General features: G+C 39.9%; 1 protein-coding gene across 3 annotated transcripts in view; it reads left to right on the top strand.

The window, feature by feature from the left end:
- The window catches only part of LOC143519306 (cadherin-7), a 90,352-nt gene that overhangs the window by 53,383 nt on the left and 20,302 nt on the right, over positions 1-16,667 (top strand). For all 3 annotated transcript variants that reach the window (XM_077012611.1, XM_077012610.1, XM_077012609.1), the window contains 4 exons: positions 5,952-6,119; positions 10,079-10,266; positions 13,016-13,269; positions 14,695-14,831. In XM_077012611.1, the coding sequence (XP_076868726.1) occupies positions 5,952-6,119; positions 10,079-10,266; positions 13,016-13,269; positions 14,695-14,831 (747 nt within the window). The remainder of the gene's footprint in view (positions 1-5,951; positions 6,120-10,078; positions 10,267-13,015; positions 13,270-14,694; positions 14,832-16,667) is intronic.

Below are 16,667 nucleotides of genomic sequence, written 5' to 3'. Positions count from 1 at the left end.
AGGGAACGGGGAAAACTAGGCGGGACCAGGGAGGAGGGAGGAGCTAGACGTGACAAGTGGTAGTTCATCAACATATTGTGTATAGTAGCCCAGACCCAGGTGAAGGGTCAACTCACCCACTGGCTCATCTTACCCTGTCCTCCCCTATCCCAAATGTACAGTATTCTACATGTAAACCATTTAAGAGATATTTTTACAATCTAAAATTGTACAACTAAAATTATCTCAACAAGCTTTAACTGACTTAAGGAGCACAAGGCTTTGTTTAATATGTTTGTGGTGGCCTAATCTATTGATCAATAGCTCTGCAAAATGAAAGTTTATTTATGTGAATCCCTCCATATTTTTCTGGGTTTTCACTCAACAAATTATTCATCACTCCCTATGTGATGCATTCATTACAGATAAGTGTAATGAGTGTAAAGAGGATGTTTTCTTAATATTTTCATATTGTGCAATTAGCATAGCACTAAGTGTGCACATAAGTGGTATGCTATTATTTGAGTTGTAGTACATTCATACAGTTGGATTTTTATTGATGTAGCTGATGGTAGTGCTAAATAGAACTTGTAAATGTGGATTCTATTAAAATATAATGTGCCTATTTGTCTACATAACAAAGAAAATCCCCAGCATTTAGTTAAACAGTTAAATTAGCACTTTTAATTTCAACACTGTAGGTGTTGGATCAGCACTGGAGTTATTAGCTTGTAGGAGGTCAAGTGAACTGGCACAGTAGGTCAGCTGCTCAGAGAGACAATTTACTTGAAGACAGGCCAAGGAATACTGACTATTCCAACATCACTGCTAATGTTCACTGCTAAGAACCACTTTACATGGCTTCAGCAGGAAAGTAGCAAAATGATTGTGGGCTATTAGCTCTAAGCATTCGATTCTGTTATGCTGCAGAAGCACACTTATTAGCATTATTTTATTGACAGTCATAGCCTATGACATTTTGGTGGAATACTCCTTGAGTTGAGATCAGCTGCTGGTATTAGAGAAGGCAACTCAATTGCATTACAAAATGTAGAGGCATTTCTACTCAGCCCCCCCCCCCCCCCCCCCCCCAAACACACACACACACACACACACACACACACACACACACACAGACACACACACACACACACACACACACACACACACACACACACAGACACACACATAGGGCAGGTGAGGAAGCCGGAGAACTATGCATGCTATAGAATCCCATCACTAAAATTCACCTGTATGCTCTCTGGAACAGCCTGAGGCTCTCTGGACCTGCCTCAGTCTTAGCTTCTTCTGCCTCCAGACGTTTTGATAAGTGTGTAGGACTCATACACTGGGTCTAGATTCACTTTAGCGATACTGCTGGTCCCCTGCTAGTCTTCAAGTGCTCTTTTTTTTTACTCGGGACAGAGTAGGCGATTCATAAAAGAAACCCAGCAATTTATTCAAAAACTTTCTAACATGATAACACAAACCCATTTTTTTACGAGCCCTCAAAATGTTCTTACTACAAAGAGAGTGCTTTGTGCTGCGTTGAAGCTTGTAGTGTCTTCATCACTTCTCTCCTTTGCTAGTCAAGAGCTTGAGTGATGTATTTGGAAAGGCAGAGCAATCTGCACTTGATTTCATGACACTGGTGTGGTGATATGGGCGAATCCAATGATCCAGTGATTAGGTACAGAATCAGCTTGGTGAAGGCATCTGCACACCTTCAGATGTGCTCCATAAATGATTCTGGTGTCACTCTCTCGGAGTCCCTGGCGCTGACATTATCGACTTCACATTCTGTCCTTCTTTCTGCTGAGTATATTTGGCTGAGGATGAGCACTCCTGATCTTCCCCTTCAGACCACCTTTGTCTGTAGATCTGTAGTTCACTCCCAGCTTTGACCTGTGCTGCCAGCCTCCCCCCATCCCGAACCCCGCTGGTCTCTTCACTGCCTGCTGCATCAGTGTGTTTGACCACGCTCTTACATACCATCCACCACACTTCTGGCAGGATATTGAGCTTTAGCACGATTCGCCTAGATGCTATATCAGTTCATCTCCAGACTATCACGCATGCCGTCAGAAGTCTGACAACTGGCCAGAGGGAGCAGCTTTCTGAGCCAACTCCTCACTAAAACTAACCCTCCTTTCCTAACTTTATTGATGAAAACTCGTGAGACAAGTCACGGTGGATGTTATTGGTTGCCACCTTCTACTTTTCTGCCGTGCCTGAACCATTAGTCTCCATCTCTCTCTCCGTTATCACATTCTCATCCCACTCTCGCACCCACCACGGTTTCTCTAGATTTTTGATAGTGCTCAAAATGATTCAGAAAAGCAAAAAAAAAAAAAAAAAAAAAGAATAGATGGATGGAGGGAAAGAGAGATGGGGCAGCAGAGAGAAGATGATAAGGTCCCTGGAGAGGAAAAGCCGCCCAGCTGCTGGGATTAGCGAAACATTGCCGGATGTTGGAAAAATACGGGCATCCACGCCATGAGCAGAATGGGGAAAAAAACACACAGGGCAAGTAATAGTGTCTATGGCCCAGCTGGAACCAGGATTCATAACCTCATTAAACCAACTCAATGTGTCCCCAGCCGTGATGGGTGCCACTGATTCAAAACGGGTACATGATATGCCCGTGAAGCCTATCTTTGCTTAATAAGATCATCCACTTTGTTTATTGTTGCCTTCTGGCTGGTGACAACTTTTGTTCTGAATGTGATTTAAATTTTCCAAAAGCCCCTGGGTTCTTTTAATGTGGTCATTAGAGGATTTATGTTAAAGGATGTGCTCTCTTCCGAGATTTGACAGGGTGCGCGTTTGTTTGTATTTGCTCTGTTTATTTATTGCAGCAAAGCAAATGCTGAGAACCATTCAGAAATGCAAAAAACGCTACATCATAGGACACTGTTTTCTAAATCCATGCCAAGAGTTAGTGGAAGCTTCAAACCTTCAGTAGTACCAGCCACTCTAAAATAATTTATACTGAATTACTGAATTCCATTTTACTTAATAATTCTATGCATGAATCTCAATGCCCTACCCGTGGATGTTTGTGGGGTCCCCCCATGTGCTCAGTATTAAACATTAGCCTAAAGACTGAGCAAAATTCTGATTACTGAAAGATCCTATTTAGAAGGGTATGCGACACCTACATACGTCATTCATAAGACAACTAACTCCAACATACATAAACAATTATACATTCCTATTCCAACAAGTTTCAGCTGTCATACAAGCTGTCATAATTTGTGAATGTTGGTGTCAAATCGACACAACTATGTGAAGTGATACAGACTTTTGGTGACACTGGGATGTGTCTTGACACTGCGTGGGGTGAAATGACAGCACATAATGACAACAGATTTTGCAGCATTTTTTATTTAATTTTTTTCATATGTCAGGGTGACATAATGGTGATGATATGGCACAGCTTGCAAAGTGAGGCTAAATAAAACTGAACAAAACGGAGGACTTAAAAAGATGGACGCTCCATCCCCTGTAACACTGACCTGAGGAACAGCTGTGTAAAAAAAAAATGGCCTGTTGCCAAAATTCTTTATTAACTGAACATAATTAACTAAATAACTCATTGTTAAGAGTAACAAAAAATATGAACACACCAGAGGAGAGTGACTTCCTGTCACAGAGATCCAGCTTGTGGTACGGGTAAGCGATGTCACATCCTCTGACACAGTTTGCTGTGATTGGCTGAGAGCTCGGCAAAGGCGGGGCATGAGGGGCAACAGGAAGTAAGACTAAATTAATGTTAAAAGGATATCGTAAAGAGCAAATCTGCATCAAAAGAAACAGAGGCAAAACACTTTGTCCCGGAAAAAAATGTCTTTATAGTAGGACTGCACTTTTGGAAAAAGCGTAGTTTGGAAAACAGCAAAAAGCATTCCACATGTCATAGCCACATAAAGTGCTCACATCAAGACTTAATAATTATACTTTCCCTACCCCACGCTTTCTCAAACATCTTTTTTTTTCTTATTAGGTTAAATACCAAGATGCAAATATGGTTCCTTCTCAGATCAATTCTATGACCTTTCAAGGCAAAATTAGCCGTGGATGCCATTTGTGTACCATTTTGCTTAAATCCCCTCTGCAGTTTTAATTCTGGCTTGGGTATTGTTTATTAGTCACTGGCCCAATCTGGTGTCGTGCATTTGGTTTTATGTGAAAGGTTCTGCTGTCTAAGTTTATTTGCAATCTGAGAAATACGGATGTCTTTGCTGTTGTCATCATAGGGGCATAAAGCTTGTGGTAATGTGAAATTAAGCGGGTAAAAGAAGTGTCCTTGTAAGTAATGGTCTGCAGCCTAAATTTGACGTAAGCTGTGGACAGTAGTAGATATTCAGACACTGCAGCAGTGGTTGGGGCCTTAGACCATTTCATATACATAATTATGTATGTTCTTCCTTTTTTTAAGCCTCCAAACACCTCATCTAATATCTCCTTTTGATATAACTAGATTACATACAAATATTTGAAAACTAAAATTAAATCCAATAATTGTTTCAGAAGGATTGTTTTATTTATGTTTTCATTTAAAACCTCTGGTAATTGTACTATATTATTTACATTACTATTAACAGTAGAGATTTCAATTTTTTATTTTATTACCAGGTTGCAATTTATTCAGTATACTATACTTTCTATAAAAACTTTGTTCGTCATATATTTTCAACGTTGCTTTTTCATGTTTATTGGTGCAAATAAGGATGTTCAGTCTTACTTCTCAAAGATTGCGGAGGATGAAGTTGGACCTATGATAGACTTTTGACAACACCTGATCTTTAGGTGATTATGTACTGGGTTTGTCTCAGATGAAAAGGAAAAATACCATCTTTGCCAAGCAGTTATTTGGGATGAGTTCGTAGACACACACTGAGTCTTGTCTTGCAGTTTAAATAAATAACAGTAGGGTATCTGCATTGGGAAACCTCAGTTTTTCAAAGATTATATTCAGAAAACTTTGCAATTGTATATGCCCATAAATACTACCATTGTACTCCCAGACTGTGTCTGGTCATATGTATGCTCTTACACAAGCACTGAACCTGTGTCAGGGAGCCTCCACGGTCCGAGCAAGTTCCGTTGAATGGTTTTGGAGTCAGACATGCTAAAATAATGGAGGATACATGTTAATATTATCTCAAGCTTTTAATCAGTGCTCACTTTAACTAATTGTCTCCAACAGTCCAGAGCTTTAATTTGGATTAAACTTCCTATAGTGTGCAAGCCTGTCTGTGAAGGTCTCAGCAGGGCACTGTTTGCTCTGGAAATTACAGCAGCAGAACCAAAATAAATAACAGATTCAGACTAGAACCGAACACTGCTTGGGACAGACAGCCAGCTGTCACACAGTAATACAAAATGGTGGCGGGGTAAAAGGCAAACTGGGGTTGTTAGACTCCAGTAAACTCCAACTTGCAGCACTGCCAAATCAGTGTTCATGTAACAAACGTTAAACTAATAAATTCTTTCTGACCATGGTGTTATGTACATACATATTTTTTGTGTGTAGTTTTAGTTAGAAATGACATGCTAACTTAAAATTTTTCCTTACGTGCAAGAAATGTATTTCACCATACCTAATCACCCAGCATTACTTTATTACTGAACATAATTGGTATGACTGTGTTTATAGTAATAAATGAATTTAATTGGTCTGACTGTTTGCCTTAGTACTTTTCATTTTATGCAATACTTTAAATGGTATTTATTTATTTTTCATTAATGTCTAGGGCTGCATAATTATAGATACATTTTACTATGTAAAATGTTGGCATGCTGTCTTAGAATTTTTTTGCAAGGTTACAATAGTGCATGATATTTGAAAACTTTATAATCTAAAATGTTAGATTATAACAGATCTTAGCATGGGGTGCCTACATGAAGCATTGAAAAGCGTTGAAATGGTCAGCAGTGCAGATTTACACATATGTCTTTCTGCACAGGCATCATTCGGACAGCTCTGCCCAACATGGACCGTGAGAGACGGGACCAGTACGTCCTGGTCATCCAGGCCAAGGACATGATAGGCCAGATGGGGGGTCTCTCGGGGACCACCTCCGTGACAGTCACACTGACAGACGTCAATGACAACCCACCACGCTTCCCACACAGTAAGGGCTTGTGTAGTCACCACACTGTACAATAGACACACACATACACAATCATACACACTGTGGATGTTATTCAGATACACACACATCCACTGATGCACACACAACTTGCAAAAACAGCTCTATATATGGTCACACACTATATATAAATGTCACACTTGAGGGCTGGAGGGATATGAAACCAGAGTTCCTGCCCACAGGTATTTAGTTATTGAGCCTTGTTTATAGCTTTTAAAGCTATAAATAACATTTGGACATATGTGAAAATGTATAGACATTTGAAAATTGAAGCCAGAATTTTATCAGAACACATCTTAAAAGACCTACCAAGGTTTTCACCTCACATTGCAAATCAGGCACTTTGGCACAATGCCCCAGGAAGGGACAGAAACATGAATAACTTCATGGTCAAGTAACATCCCCCTTGGTATCTTTACCATTCAGCATTTTACATGGGCTCACTGATGGGCTACAAGTTAAGTTGTGGGCCAACTGCGGGTAACAGGAGGTGGGGGTGGGGGGTTGATAATCTCTCCTTGTCTATAATTTTTTTGCTACTGACAGTTCAGTCACTGCTGTACAAGGCTGTGAAGCTTGCCTCTGGACTTGTATGAGGTTGAGTCAATTTAGCTGAGCCAGAGGGGACATGGAGGAAGGGATCTGAAAGGATTTTGACAGCATTGGTTTAACCCTTCACTTTTGTGACATAGGTGGAGAAGGTGGCCAGCCGTGTCTGTTCTCCACCCGCACAGGGGTGCCCGACACAATCGATATTGTATTACTGAGTGTCACAGGAAAAGAGAGAATAGAGTTTGAAGGCTGTGGTGTGGTGAGGGAAGGCGTGGTGAAAGCCAGCCTCAAGTCAGAAAAACCCAGGAGGAAGGGAAGAAGGAAAGAGAGAGAGAGAGAGAGAGAGAGAGAGAGAGAGAGAGAGAGAGAGAGAGAGAGAGAGAGAGAGAGAGAGAGAGATCCAAGCTAGATCTCAGTTGGTTTTAAAGACTGCATGGTTTTAAGGAGTCAGATGTGAGTTAATTGTGAGTTTAAGTTGGCAGTGCAGTCAATAAGAATGACTTTATATTGAGGATAAACTTGGCAACCTAAATTGAAAGAGCAATGAAGTGAGAGAAAGCAGAGAAAGACGCAGACAGGGAAGGCAGAAGAACTCAGAGGAAAACAAAAGTGTGAAGAGAGGTGTAAAAAGAGTCTTATGAGCATGGTAGCCCCTATTCCATAGCAAATTAGAAAGCAATTAGAGAGATTACACACAGGCACACGAAGAGAGACAGAAGTGAGAGAAGTGAGCAGCAGGTGGGCAAATCTCTGCCCAGCCACTTGGGGAAAGAACACCAACGGTCCCATAATGATCTCTCCCACAGGGAGCATCCTGTCAATCATCGCCAATACCATGAGCCCTTGTACAGGCCAATTAACTGGTTATTAACAAGACTGTGAAATTCCTTATGTAACTCTTTAAATAACACTATTTTTTCTAATCATTGCTTCTGTATAGGTCTAATAGTGGGTTCTAAAGGAGTTCTAATAATGTTTTAATGGGTTCTAATGGGGCTCTATTAATTAAATGCTGTTAATAGTAGCTTGTGCTATCTCAGTGAGGCAGTAATAAAACAAAAATGTAGGGTGTGGGAGCTGCAAGTTAGAAAATCCTTTACTTTCTACTCTGACGTTGTTGAATATCTTCAAGCTATGGTGAGATCATGTTAAAACAATTCTACCAGGATCATGAAGCCAGCTGTCAGAAACACAAAATCAGAAAACACTGGAAAGTCTAAATAATAAAAGAATAAATAAGAAGGGAAATAATTGTTAACGGCAGCCATTCCTAATCAATGACACCAGGACAATATGGGGTAGAAACACGCTGGATTATCAGGGGTGTAACGCTGATAACGTTAATATTAAATACAGGTGTTGGAGGCTGCGGACAGTTAAGCAGTTTAATGAAAAGATGAACAAAACTAACAACAGTACATAAACATGAATCAAAGACAAATCCAACACTAACCAATAACATGTGATAACACACACAAAAAAAAAAACACTAACACACTGAACAGGGGAGACATAAAGGCGAGGAAGTCAAAGACATGAAACAGCAAGATCACACAGAGCATACAAAACCATAGAACTTCAACCATACACACTATCAAACAAAGACAAACCAAAAGATATAACAGATGAGAACCAAGACACTAACTAGAAATACAACATAGAGCATGACAATATCTATATAGACAGGAGCAAAGCACTAGAAGCATAAAGAGAGCAATGCCCGATAAAACAAATTCTAAAACAAAGGACTAAAATACACAGACAAACCAAGAACCAAAGAGACACACATGAAGACCATGATGAGGTGGGCGGAGTACAAGGGAGGGACGTGAAACCAGACACAATATGCCATTTCAAAATAAAAGCACACAAAGGAACCAGGAAACAAACCAAACCAAAACAAGAGGGGTGGCCGAGGGAACCGTGACAAGAGGGAATCTCAAAACACAGCTGCATCGTCTGAGGATTGAAACCCCCTCAAGACAAGACCTCATAAGAGTAGAGACAGAAATGAAAACAAAAACATAGTCACATGATAACATGGGGAGGGGATACCATCACATGACCATAGGCATATTATTCTGTGTATACAAATGTAATCCATATCTGTATGTTTTAGGATGCGAAATGTGTTTTTCATCCTCAGCAGCCTCTAACTAATGCTGAATTTACAAAATTGTACCTTGTTTTATATTATTCATAGATCGTATACTCTCACCGGTCACTTTATTAGGTACACCTTGCTAGTACAGGGTTGGACCCCATTTTGCCTTCAGAACTGCCCGAGTCCTTCATGGCATAGATTCAACAAGGTACTGGAAACATTCCTCAGAGAGTCTGGTCCATATTGACATGACGCAATTGCTGCAGATTTGTCGGCTGTACATCCATGATGAGAATCTCCCGTTCCACCACATCCCAAAGGTGCTCTATTGGATTGAGATCTTGTGACTGTGGAGGCCATTCGAGTACAGTGAACTCATTGTTGTGTTCAAGAAACCAGTCAGAGATGATTCATGCTTTATGACGTGGCGTGTCATCCTGCCGGAAGTAGCCATCATGGACATGGTCAGCAACAATACTCAGGTGCTCAATTGGTAGGCCTACTAATGTGCCAGGAAAAAACACACCATTCCACCATGACCACCAGCCTGAACCGTTGATTCTGACCTTACCATCCAAATATTGCAGCAGAAATCGAGACTCATCAGACCAGGCAATGTTTTTCCAATCTTCTATTGTCCAACTTTGCTGAGCCTATGCGACTTGTAGCCTCAGTTTCCTGTTCAGGAGTGGCACTCAGTGTGGTCTTCTGCTGCTGTAGCCCATCCACCTCAAGGTCCGACGTTTTGTGTGTTCAGAGATCTTCTGCATGCCTCAGTTGTAATGATTGGTTATTTGAGATACTGTTGCCATTCTATCAGCTCAAACCAGTCTGGCCATTCTCCTCTGACCTCTGGCATCAACAAGGCATTTGTGCCCACAGAACTGCAAATCACTGGATATTTTTTCTTTTTTGGACCATTCTCTGTAAACCCTAGAGACGGTTGTATGTGAAAATCCCAGTAGATCAGCAGTTTCTGAAATACTCAAACCGTCTCGTCTAGCACCAACAACCATGCCACGTTCAAAGTCACATAAATCACCTTTCTGATGCTCGGTTTGAAGTTGCTGCCATGTGATTGGCTGATTCGACATTTCTGGTAATGAGCAGTTGGACAGGTGCACCTAATAAAGTGGCCGGTGATGTATACACTGCCATCTATTAGCTATGTTTCTGGAGAGGGGAAAACCCAAAAAAAAAAAACAGCAAATTATTATACACCAAAAAAAAAAAAACCCAAAAAACATCATGCCACAGACTAGCGTGTGACTGGTTGTGTTCGCAGAGCCATATCAGTGTTCTGTGAATGAGTCATTGGTTGTGGCATCTGAGGTGACCAGGCTGAAGGCAGAAGACGCAGATCTAGGCTCGAATGCGGAGATGGACTATCGCATCGTGGACAGCGACGGTCCTGGCATGTTCAGCATTGCTACAGATGAGAAGACGCAAGAGGGGGTCGTAATTCTGCAGAAGGTAAGTAACTTTTTCATTAGTAAAAAAAGATGCAGTGACCGTCCTGTATGTACCCATAGACGGTCACCAGGCTGCTCTGGGTATACAATTTAGCAGGAATATCCAGACTAGTCAAGAGGCATAACAAGAATCAAACACCAAATGCAGAAATAATTAAGCTGGCTCTGTTGACTCTATTAGTGACGTGTTTTGGTTACTGGTTGACCAAGGTTTCAGTTTCAATTTGTGTTTCAAATTGACTGTAACAATAGGTTTTATTAAAAGCACAGAGACTAAAAGCAATTGTGCATATATGATGTCAGTCAATGATTTAGGCTTACAATGGACTCAACAGCTAGATCTGTCTAGTATTTTAATTGAGAAAGAAGTGCAACATTGTTGCTCAGAAAGTTTTATATACCAGTAACGGTACCAGCAAATTTCCCATCACGTATGAGAATGCACTGAACTGTCAAAGATTTATACCTGCACACATGCTGATACAAGGAAGAACATAGCAATAAAAGATAAAATAATAAGCAGTCATAAAAATAGAATGGCTTGAAACAAATAAAACATGGCCTGACACTGTGGTGAATATTGCAAACATATGTGCACCTATTGAAAATGTGTTTAAATTATAATCTACACTATACTATTATGATATGACATATATGTATATACACACACACACACACACACACACACACACACACACACACACACACACACACACACACACACATAAAAATGTATCAGTTCCAATACAGCTTCACATAGGGCCCTGCTTACTCTCTTCATTTCAGCAAGTACAACATTGCGAGCTCTTCTCAGGAGTATAGAAGCCCTGAAGGGTAATTGAAAAAAAATTAATAATAATTGTAAGCATGCTCAGGAGTCTAGGTTCAGTGGAGTCTATCGAAGGGAAACATTTTTTACCCTGTTCTGAAGTCAAAGTTCTCTCTCAAATATTTTTTTCTCTATAGTCTAACTGCCCCGAAGGGTAACAGTTATTTTTTTGTGTGTTCTGGAGTCAGAGTTCTCAATCAAAATGTTTTTTCTCCCTGCTCTAGCAGCCCCAAAGTGTAAGGTAAAAAAAATTAATTGCCACTTCACGGTCAAAGTTATAGCATGCTAGCTGTTAGCCATTACCTCTTCTGTGAACTTTTTTCCTTCTTGACAGGACACTTTGCAAAAAATAAAAAATAAAATCAGGAGCAAATGGCTAAGAGTTAGCATCTCCAAAAATGAAGGGGTGATATAGTTCCATGAATTGAACAAATCGAGGCAAATGATAATTCCCAAGCAAAACAGTAACAACTAAACATTATCACTGCACAATGACCAGGTGTCCTCGAGCCATCTTTCAAGTCATGTAAACTACAACCTTTCTCTAAATCTAAACAAACTACAGAATAAACACAAACACCACTCGAGCTAATGTCTCACAGATGCATTGGAATTACTGAACCTACAGCTAATCAAATCAAAGCTGAATGATGTCCTACCATTAATACCTGTCAGGAGCAACAAAGGTCTTTCTGCCTATCTAAACTTAACTTAATCTGCAGTATCACACATTCTAAGTAAATATCTAAATGAAATTTAAAAAGGAGTAACGAAGAAAACATTTTTTTTATATAAAAGGTCTAGAGGAACAACTATACGAAGTGGAAATGTCTGAATAGTGTCTGTAAGAGCAAATATGGTCATCATAAAAAATATATAAATATGATAAATATGCCTTACATAAATATTAAATGTGCATGATTTACACATTATATGCAAACTTTAGACAACTGCCTACATTTTACCTGTTCAAATGAAATCCTAGTGTAGCAGCTTTAAAGCTTGCAAGAGATTACAGACATCAATCATAAGAGACTTGTATGTTTGTCCAAGGTTACCAACCACAACACCTGGAGTCAACACACTTGCACACAACTTGAAGTGTTCAAACAAGAAAAATTTTATCATTTTTTACTAATTGGACAGTATTTGTATCCCTGTATCAGTAAATTGTAAATACTTTAAACCAAATGTAAATGATGTAGAAGGATCTCCTTGAGCATAGAGGAAACTGTTGAGAATAATTACAGTATTGGATTTTTACAAGAATTAAAAAGTATGCCAGAATATCAATAAGTAATTTAGTGACTCTAGCTCTTCAGATAAGCTGAGTTATTTCTCAAATGTCTCAATTGTGTTAAGTGTTAAATTCAGTGTTTCTTATTTTTCTATTTTTTCATTTTTCAAAGGATCAATACATTGCTCTCAAATTGTTTAGCAATTCAACAGAAAAACGTTCAATGCAGGATATATTAGAGAGGGCTTTGGCTGGGTGGGTGTGAGGCTGCTGGAGGTTATTTAACTTTATGCAACTCCATTCTTCTCATTCACGCTCACACACACACACACACACACACACACACACACACACACACACACACACACACACACACACACACACACCCAAAACCCCAAAACAGAAAAAGAGTCAGAAAGAGAGAACTTTTGAAATATTCAAAATGATTCAATTACTGTGAGGAAACAAATTTGTGGAGTTTTGGAAATGCCTGGATATCTGCCAAAAAGGCAAAATGTTGAGTGTTGCTTGATAAATAAGCCTGAGATTGGAGATCAAAGCAACTCCACTTTGTTGTAAATATATTGACACATTTTTTTCCCTCTCTTGAAATGGTTTTCAGTGTAAAGTGAGTAGACTGAACGCTCCTGTACTCATTTATTATCAATTTTCTCTGTCTCCCAGCCCCTAGACTATGAAACAAAGAACACTTTCTCTCTGAGGATCGAAGCCACCAATCGGAACATCGACCCTCAGTTCCTGACCTTTGGCCCCTTCAGTGACACCGTTACCTTGAAGGTCAACGTGAAAGACGTAAACGAACCACCAGTGTTCGCTACAGCACTCAGTAAGATGGTGGTGTCTGAGGCTGCCCGGGTGGGCACCACCATCGGCGTGGTTTCCGCTCGCGACCCTGATTCTGCCAACAGTTCAATTAGGTATTAACAAGATCTGGCACCTTGTGCTGTGCTATTGTGGGAAAGCTACAGATGTCAGTGCACCATATTGTCTGCAGTCCACATCATTTTCCATGTGTTCAATGTCTTTTTAATGCCTAAAGTGTCTGTTCGGTTCTGTGTGGAATCGGCTACTTGGCTAATAACCAAACTGATTTAGACAGATTTACAGTTGTTGACACACACACCTCTCTGTTAAAGGATGAGCAGGTTATCTCATGTAAAACGTCTTTTTCCCCACCTGCCAAAGTCACACCCTGTCCCACTGCAGAAGCTGCAGATTACTAAAAGAACAGACAGACTCTGCTTGGCCACCATGTGATAAACTGAAGTGGAAAGTAAGAACCCTGTGATCTTTCATTAACAAGCCTGCTGTGCTCTGTGCAACTCCGGGCCACACACCATAATGGGCAGTGTCTCCACACTACACAGCCCCCGTCCAACCAGGAGCGCCCCAGAGGACCAGAGCAGCCGCAACTCTTTATCCGCGTTAGCCAAACAAATTTGGTTTATGGAGACATGATAAATTCACATAACTTGGCACAGAATATTATGGCTTGTGACAATGGCATTTGTCTCGGCCAGATGGCATGTTTTCCTTGCCTTTTCTGCTATGCCAGCAGATCCTAAGAGCTCTGTTGGCACAGAGAAGGGCATTCCCACTGGAAGTCCAGAAGGAGCCATGGCATTCAAGATCTACATAAAAAGACTGAACGCTAGTAAACTGTTCATGTCCACCCAAGGGACCGCCACTACTTGCTTGCTAATTGAAGGAATATTGCATGCAGCATCATCTTGGACAGTTGTGATTGCCTGTAATTTTAATCTCAAAATCTAATTACTTGACCATTGTGGTTATAAATTGCCTCTGCAGCTTTTCTATTCTGTGTAAATGAGCTCTACTGATATAAGCTCATTTACACAGAATAGGATTTTTAATATTACAAAAAAATCAAACCATAATGAGTCCTACAACATTAAAAGGAGGTAATGTATATTGAACTTGTGTGAATATCAAGCCTTTTTTCAATATACAGAATCTCTCATTAAAGAAATCCAAACATTGTACATTCAACCTAAAGGGACAGATGGAACAATTTTTTTATGTAAAGAAAGAACCTATTGATAACAGTTTTAATTAGGGTTTGAATGCAGAAGCCAGGTTTGCTAATCAGGCGGATCATCTTAATGACGAGCATCTGCTGATAAAGAATGAATAACTGAATATTAGATGGATGTTTTAATGAGGAGCAAAATATCTGCATACACATACACCCACACAAGCACTCATTCTCCCACACATACACACAGGTCTTCACTTAGTCCTTAGTCTACATCTACTGTATCTTCAGATCATCTCTGGTCTCTCTCTGCTCATTTCCTTCTCTGCTTCGCCTCCGTTCACAGGTACTCCATAGATCGGAACACAGACCTGGAACGTTACTTTAATGTGGACGCCGTGTCTGGGATCATCAGTACAGCCAAAGCCCTAGACAGAGAGGTCAACTCGGTCCACAACATCACCATCTTTGCTATAGAGAGCCGTAAGTGTGGCTTGCAGTGCTGTTTCTGGTGTGTGGGTGTCATTCTCAGCCAATGTCGTGGGGACCTCGTCCTGTTCCACTACGCCTGGTCCAGTTCACAGGGGAAATTGGATAAGAGAATCAGAGCAATCAAGCTGCACTTATTATTCTGTGGACAGTAAAATTTAATTCAAATAATTATTTATCCAAATTCCTCAGACATGTGTAAACATTCTGACATCACAAACATCTATTTGAGCATAGTTTACAACATGAAGAGCTGTTGACATCCTGTACACAGCAAGGTCAGTCTGAACCACAGCTGTGTGCTTTGTATGTTTTTTTGAGTTATCACATGAATTTTCTTATTCAGTTTGTCTCTGCATCTGTTATCAACAACATAATCAGGGTCATACTAATATTTGAGCAAATATTTCAGCATTTGACTCTACGCATTGCTCCACCGTCGTCCTTTCTCATCAACATTTAATAAATAATATTTAATAAAAGCAACAGTTACAAATACTCTGCTTACAGCTTAATGCACCGTTTAGTTTCTCAGACCAGTACATTTTCTCTCCAAAAAGAATCTCTCAAAACACTTCCTGATATCATGGAAGAGAAACGTCTTTGATGTGATCTAATGTGATCTGATGTGATAAATGTTGATTCTCTTTAAATGTATTAAGTTTAAGTTAGATGCAGATGATTACATATGTAAATGTATATAGAATTCTCTGGATGCACAGATTTGGTCTATAAGTAAAAACGCATAAGAATGAGGTTATGCAAATTTGAACAGTACACTGTTGTGGAGTTTACACAGCTATTTTGAGCATGCAGATAATATTTTGACATTTGTGTTTAAGAAACAGAGGAGCTATATGGCAAGGTACATTTGGACAGGGATCATGGCAGGGCTGTCACGGAGCATTATGCTAATTTAGTCTCCTGGGATTGGCTGTGACCTATTGGCCAAGTCTAACAGTGGTGAACGAGGGATGAGGTGCTGACGAATGCATGTGAGTGGGCACACTCTCTATCTGAATATGCAAATGTGATTTCCCTTGACATTACACAGATGCAGTCCATATAGAATACTGTACAGGCGCTAGTGCGGTTTCCAAGGACAAAGATGGCGGTCACTGTCCAACCTAAGTTTTGATTTGCTTACTGTAAAACACATGTCCTAGCCAGACAGAGAAACGGACCCCACTTAGAATAAGTGACCTCACTTAGAAAACCATCTTGCTTTTGAAGTTTGGAAGAACTGGAGCCTGTGGTACTTTGCTCAATCAAATGATGTATTGGAGTGGATTGTTTTGAAAGATTCTTTTGAAAAATTATGTTTTCCGAAATCTCTGTAGACTGGCCAGACACAATTAATAGATTTGATATCAAAGCAGTAAAAAAAATCATGCTGGTCCTTATTTTTGCTTGTTTACACCATTTCAAAAATCATTTATCTGAAACACTTGGGATTCAATGACTGTTGGACGTATCATCAGTAGAGGTCAATACACAAAGAACATCAATTTGGCAGATTACATTTAGATTAGATTTAAATGGTTATGTGAGTATTAGCAGTGTATGACTGTTATTTTAGTCCCATTCTAATCCATCATAATAGTGACTTGTCCAGACACACATTCCAAAGCCTTATACTGTGTATTTTAACGTTATATAAATCAAATGTTGAAATAGCCCCAGGTTAAATCAGTCCTGTGCGATTTAACATGCTGGTAAATATTTAGTCATATCCTGTAGGAAGAGTTTTAGCACTTTTCCTAAGTATAGAGACAGTCAAGAAGGCATTTACTTGTATTCTCTGCAACCCGAATCTAGCCAAAAAGTATG

Source organism: Brachyhypopomus gauderio, chromosome 7 (genome assembly GCF_052324685.1).
Source record: "Brachyhypopomus gauderio isolate BG-103 chromosome 7, BGAUD_0.2, whole genome shotgun sequence".
In the NCBI taxonomy this organism is placed as follows: domain Eukaryota; kingdom Metazoa; phylum Chordata; class Actinopteri; order Gymnotiformes; family Hypopomidae; genus Brachyhypopomus; species Brachyhypopomus gauderio.
Note: the sequence above shows the minus strand (reverse complement) of the source record. Positions and strands in the feature narration are given on the sequence as shown.